Source organism: Anomaloglossus baeobatrachus, chromosome 6 (assembly GCF_048569485.1).
Source record: "Anomaloglossus baeobatrachus isolate aAnoBae1 chromosome 6, aAnoBae1.hap1, whole genome shotgun sequence".
In the NCBI taxonomy this organism is placed as follows: Eukaryota; Metazoa; Chordata; class Amphibia; order Anura; family Aromobatidae; genus Anomaloglossus; species Anomaloglossus baeobatrachus.
The window spans coordinates 84,068,189-84,074,188 of NC_134358.1; the positions used below are offsets into that span (position 1 = coordinate 84,068,189).

Below are 6,000 nucleotides of genomic sequence, written 5' to 3' on the forward strand. Positions count from 1 at the left end.
TTTATTTCTTCTCATCATGACTCCTAAACAGTGTTCCGTCAGGAAACACTCATCCTGCATTAATGTACGAGACTTCGATGGAGATGTAAACACCCAAGTCTTCTTCACACTTGGATATAGTGCTTGGGCAGAAATCTGCACTCACATCAGAGCTGAAAAAATCCTCAAAACTGTGTTGTAATACAGGGTCTTTTGTTGTGATAGGAATCACTCTTTCTAGAACTGCATACCTATTGTGAATGCACATTAAAGGAAATTTGGCAGCAGGTTTTAGCTATGAAGTCTGATAGCAGCATACTCTTCTTATGTGTGAAGGGCCAAGTAGTGCGACTCCCACTGATCAGCAAGTTATCACCAATCTATAGGATAGGTAATGACTTATGGACATTGCCTTTAAAGACTTAATAAAATAAAAAAACTATAACTTCCTAATATACTTTACATTTCATTTTCTCACTGTAATCAAGATGTGTGTTACTTTCAGTGAAAGAATCCTGGCGTTAAAGGGAACCTGTCAGCAGATTTGGAGCCTATAAGCTGCGGCCACAACCAGTGGGCTCTTATATACTGTATTCTAACATGCTGCATATAAGAGCCCAGGTCGCTGTGTAGGACGTAAAAAACCTTTTATAATACTTACCTAAAACAGTCGCTTTGGTGGAGTTGGGTCATAAGGGCGTCTCCGTTCTCCGGTGCCGCCACCTCCTCTTTCGTCTTCGTCCTCGTTCTGAAGCCTGTGTGCATGACGCGTCCTACATCATACACACTCGCCGATTCCGCGCAGGCGCACTACAATACCTTGATCTCTCTTGCTCAGGGCAGATCAAAGTGCGCCCACGGAGGACCTCAGTGCTGGCTAGTGTGGATGACGCAGGATGCGTCATGCATCCCGGTCTCAGAAGAATTGTCGACAAAGATAGCCGAAATCCTCCGGAGGCACTGACACTGGAGAACGAAGACGCCCATCTGATCCAACTCCACTGCAGTGACTGTTTAGGTGAGTTTAAGGATGTTCTACACAGCGGCCTGGGCTCTTATATACAGCATTTTAGAATGCTGTATATAAGAGACCACTGGTGGTGGCAGCAGCTTATAGGCCACAAAACTGGTGACAGGTTTCCTTTAAAGGAGATATCTGGCCGGCTCCCCACTGCCTAACTGCAGGAAGACAGCTGTCAATCAGCATTATGCCGACAGTCACTTCTTGCCAACAGAGCAACTCGGAAGAAAAGAGCTGTTCTGTTGAGGTGGAGCAGCTGAATCATCGGTAGGAGCACTCAATGACTGCTTTGTGCCAGCACCGGAAACAACAGGGAGGTAGTTGTCACTTTTAGAAACTATCTGCCTTTTTTCTTTTGTGTTTTTTTTTCCTGTCTGCCTAAAAACTAACATGTTTAGTACATTTTTGGCATGGTCAATCTATGGCATGTAAATCTACCCAAAAGCTCAATTTACACTACACAATTATTGTGAACAAGCATACCCTGAAAGGAATGGATGTTGCATGATAACCTTTCAGTCTAAAAAGGCTATGTTGATCACCCAATGAATGATCATTCTCAGCAGCACATCATCCAATGTAAAGAGAATCGGGACTACCAAGAATAATGACAGCTTATGTGCACTTAACGATCTATTTGAGATTGTTTAGTGTGCATAAATAACGGGCTGCCTGTGTAAACAGGCGACTAAACAACCACTGATTAATAAATATTTACCAGGGGTCTACACAGAAATAATGAAGGCCCATAACAAAAGTTTATATAAAGTCCCACACCCCAAAATGACAATCCAAACACTAAATTCCCCCCATACAATTTGCCATCACAATAGCCATCATACACAATATGATGACCCCACAGCATGATGCCCATACAGTACATCTCCTCAAACAAAACAATGCATGCAGTTATAGACCCCACGACCACTGAGTATGATGTACACAAAGTATATTCCTCAACACAACATGACGTCCCCACTCTACATGCCCCTCCTACACAGTATGATGTCCCCACCCTATGATGCCCACACAGTACATTTCCCCAGACACAGTACAATGCCTTCGCAGTACATTGCCCACACACACGATATGATGTCCCTATAGTGCATTTTCCCACACAAGGTATGATGCCTCCACAGTATATTATCCCACACACACAATATGAAAACCCCACAGTACATCCCCCTATGCTATATGATTCACCCACAGTACATTTTCCCCACACAGTATGATGCCTCAAGGGTACTTTCCCACCCACACACAGTATGATTCTCCCACAGTCCCCCACACACAATATAAAAACCCCATAGTACATTCCTAACACAAAGTCAATAAATTCCCAACATGGTATGATGTCCCCATAGTCCTTTCACCCACACAGTATTATGCCCCAAAAGTACATTTCCCACACATACAGTATGCTGCCCCCATAGTATATGCCTACAAACACCAGTATGATGTCCATACTGCGGTCAAGATTTAAAGAAAATCCAGCATCACCAGGAAAACTTCCAAAAAAAAAAATAAAATAAAATAGGAATGTTATTTCATATGTGCAACCGGATAAAAAAAAGGCAATGCATTGTGGAATGCAAAAGGATATGATCCCTTATCTTTTTTTATTTTGTTGCACACATAAAATATATTTTATATGTTCACAATTTTTTTTTTGCTAATTTTTCCAGTGATGCTGGATTTTGTTCAAATTTCTACAACTGGACTTTCACAAGTCATTGTGCATCTCTGGATTAACATACCATGTACACAATGAGCTGGACCCTTATCTTGTGCACTCGATGTCCCCACAGTACATTCCACCCCACAGTACATTCCACTCCACACAGAATGATGACCCCCATAGTAAATTACCTCCCACATAGTATGAAGCCCTACAGTACATTACCCCACGCAAATACACATACAGTATGATGTTCCCACAAAACATTCCACCATACAGTATGATGGCCCCGGAATACATTCCACAAACACAGAATGATGGCCCATGAAGCTACACACAGTTCCCCTTAAAATGATGCCCTCACAGTTCTCTCCACACATAGTATGAGGACCATCTTTTTGTGTATGGGATTTATAAGAGCATCACAGTCTCCCACATAGTAAGATATCCCCCCACTCCCCCCAAAAAACAGTATATGCCCACACAGCTCTCCAAACAGTATGATGGTCCCACAACTTTCCCCTCTTCTTCCCCCCAAAGAAGGATGGCTGTGAGAAGAGTGTCATCTCCTATCTCAGTCCTCGAAAATCTGTCTTCACTGACTACAGATTTTACTCAGAAATCGAGAAAGATCAGACCAGGGGGAGAAAGAAGCAGATTCCTCTAATAAGATAGGACAGAAATGCAGATCTACATTATCAGTGCAGATTCTAGAGCCTTTCCTACATCAGGATATCATTACACAGTGTCCTGAATTCACCAATGATACATTGCTGCTCTCCGTATGTGTACAGAGCAGATAAGTGACTATAGGATTCTGTCACTGAGCGAGAGCGTAAGCATGTGCTCCTTTAAAAAAAAAATGAGGGAAACAGAAGTAATGTTGTAGGTTAAAAAAAAAATGTACAAGAAGAAAAGCAGAACATGAGCTGTAGAAATAATAAGAACGGATGGCTTTTAATTATAGAAACATTAAATTTCTAACACAGGGGCTATTTGTGAAAAGCCCAAAGGTGCCTGAACGTGTTTGCACAGCTGACCCACTAAAAGCTCCCGATATGTATTTTCTCAGCTATAGAAGAGAGCATACCTGTTACCGTTTTTGTTTTGACAGGACTGCTGGCATACTCAGACGGCTGATTCGATGCCTGCTTTGCCAAGGGCGTGCTGCCAATTGACACCTCATCCTCCTTCTTCCTCGACAGTGGCATGGCAAGAGGAGCGGATCCCAGCGGCTGAGGAGGAAAACGCAGAATAAAATAAACACTGCAGTGCTGTACATTCGGCAGGTGAAAGGTAAAACTGGTGTAAGTAGGTGTTTAGCAGGTTCACAGGATCCGTGCCAGAGAAGAACCAGAAACCCCAGCTGTCACTGTCTTTGCCCTTCAACAACCGGACTGCTACTTGTGGGTTCTCAAAATGAAAAATTTAGTTGTAGCAGAATCAAAATAGATGCACACATAAATGTAGTTGTGAAATTCAGGTACCGTGTAGCAGAAAAAATTCCCAATAAACTGTCATTATTTAAAGGGATTGTCCACTTTCCGAAAACTTTTTCTGATATGTACAGTTCAATGTAAAAAGAATCAAAGTGACATTGTTACAGCAAACCAATGAGCTCAGAGGCTTTTCTGATATATACAACCCCTTTAAGCATATTTTTATAAATCAGAATAAGCACAACCAACTAAAACAATTATGGCACATATGCCCCATTAGGGCACACCGAATCAAGAAGGTGGAGGCATAGCTTGAAACCAAATTCTTTTGAGGCAGGGAAAGGGAGGGCCTAATGTATGAATGGATTCCCCTTCTTTTACATTGGTGGCCTATTATTAAGATTGGTCATCAATGTCTGATTGACTGGGGTTCAACACTCTTCACCCCCTATGTCAGCTATTGTCGTGCCACGAAATGCTCAGTTCCGGAACTCCCCAGTCAAATGATAGCAGCCGCATACTGCACATCCACCTCCTATTCAAAACAATAAGACGTGGATGTGCAGTGCCCTGCTGCTATCAGTTGATGGAGCAGCTATTGAACTCAGCATTTCCGTCTGCCTGCACCGGAAGAACAGCTGATCAGCGGGGATGACTGTTTCACACCAAGGCCGATCAGACATTGATTACCTATCCTTAGGGGTACTTTGCACACTACTACATCGCAAGCCGATGCTTGCGATGCCGAGCGTGATAGTCCCCGCCCCAGCAGCAATATCTTGTGATTGCTGCCGTAGGGAACATTATCGCTATGGCAGCTTCACATACACTCACCTGCCCTAGGACGTCGATCTGGCCGGCGAACCGCCTCCTTCCTAAGGGGGCGGGTCGTGCGGCGTCACAGCGATGTCCACGGCAGGAGGCCAATAGAAGCAGGGGGGCGGAGATGAGCGGGACGCAAACATCCAGCCCACCTCCGTCCTTCCGCATAGCCGGCGTGAGCCGCGGTGACGCAGGTAGGAGATGTTCCTCGCTCCTGCGGCTTCTCACACAGCGATGTGTGCTCCCGCAGGAACGAGGAAGAACATCGTACCGTCGCTGCAGCTACATTATAGAAATGTTGGACACTACACCGATGATACGATTACGGCGCTTTTACGCTCGTTAATCGTATCATAAAGGATTTACACACTACGATATCGACAGCGACGCCGGATGTGCGTCACTTTTGATTTGACCCCACCGACATCGAACCTGCGATATTGTAGTGTGCAAAGTACCCCTAAGGATTGGCTATCAATCTAAAAAGTGGACAAACCCTTTAGCAGGGAACAGCAAGTATTTATGCTGCCATTTAAAGAAGTGGTTCACCCATATTTATTATTGGCCCCAACGATGATATGTTAAGAAACAAGGTTTATCTCAAATACCTTGCGTTGCCAATAGTGCCTGTGAGCGGCGCTATTGCAGTCCGGTCATCCCCATCGCCTGACACCCGGGCACAGTGACCTCAGGGATCTGGTGATGTCACGTCAAGTTCCTGCTCACCTGACATCACCGCGTCCGGCCCCAATCTCCATAAGTCACTGGGTTGTGGGAGGTATATCACCTCTCATCACAGCCCAGCATCTCTCTGGCTTGCGCGCTCTACAAGCAAACGAGGAGTGAGCAGGGAGGTGCTGGGCTGTGATGAGGGGAGAAACTCTGCCTACAGCCCAGTGACTCACGGAGACTGGGGCCGGCCGCGGTTATGTGAGGTGAAAAGGAAGTTGACGTGACATCACCGGATCCCCAAGGTCACGGAGCCTGGAGGTCAGGTGATAAGGAAGAGCGGACTGCAATAGCGCCGCTCACAGGCACTATTGGCAACACAAGGTATTTGA

At 44.9% G+C, this 6,000-nt stretch overlaps 1 protein-coding gene across 1 annotated transcript in view; it reads right to left on the reverse strand.

The window, feature by feature from the left end:
* VPS13B (vacuolar protein sorting 13 homolog B) overlaps window positions 1–6,000 on the reverse strand; it is a 1,405,890-nt gene that overhangs the window by 788,072 nt on the left and 611,818 nt on the right. Inside the window, exon 21 of the mRNA XM_075353076.1 lies at window positions 3,769–3,913. Coding sequence (XP_075209191.1) covers window positions 3,769–3,913 — 145 coding nt within the window. The remainder of the gene's footprint in view (window positions 1–3,768; window positions 3,914–6,000) is intronic.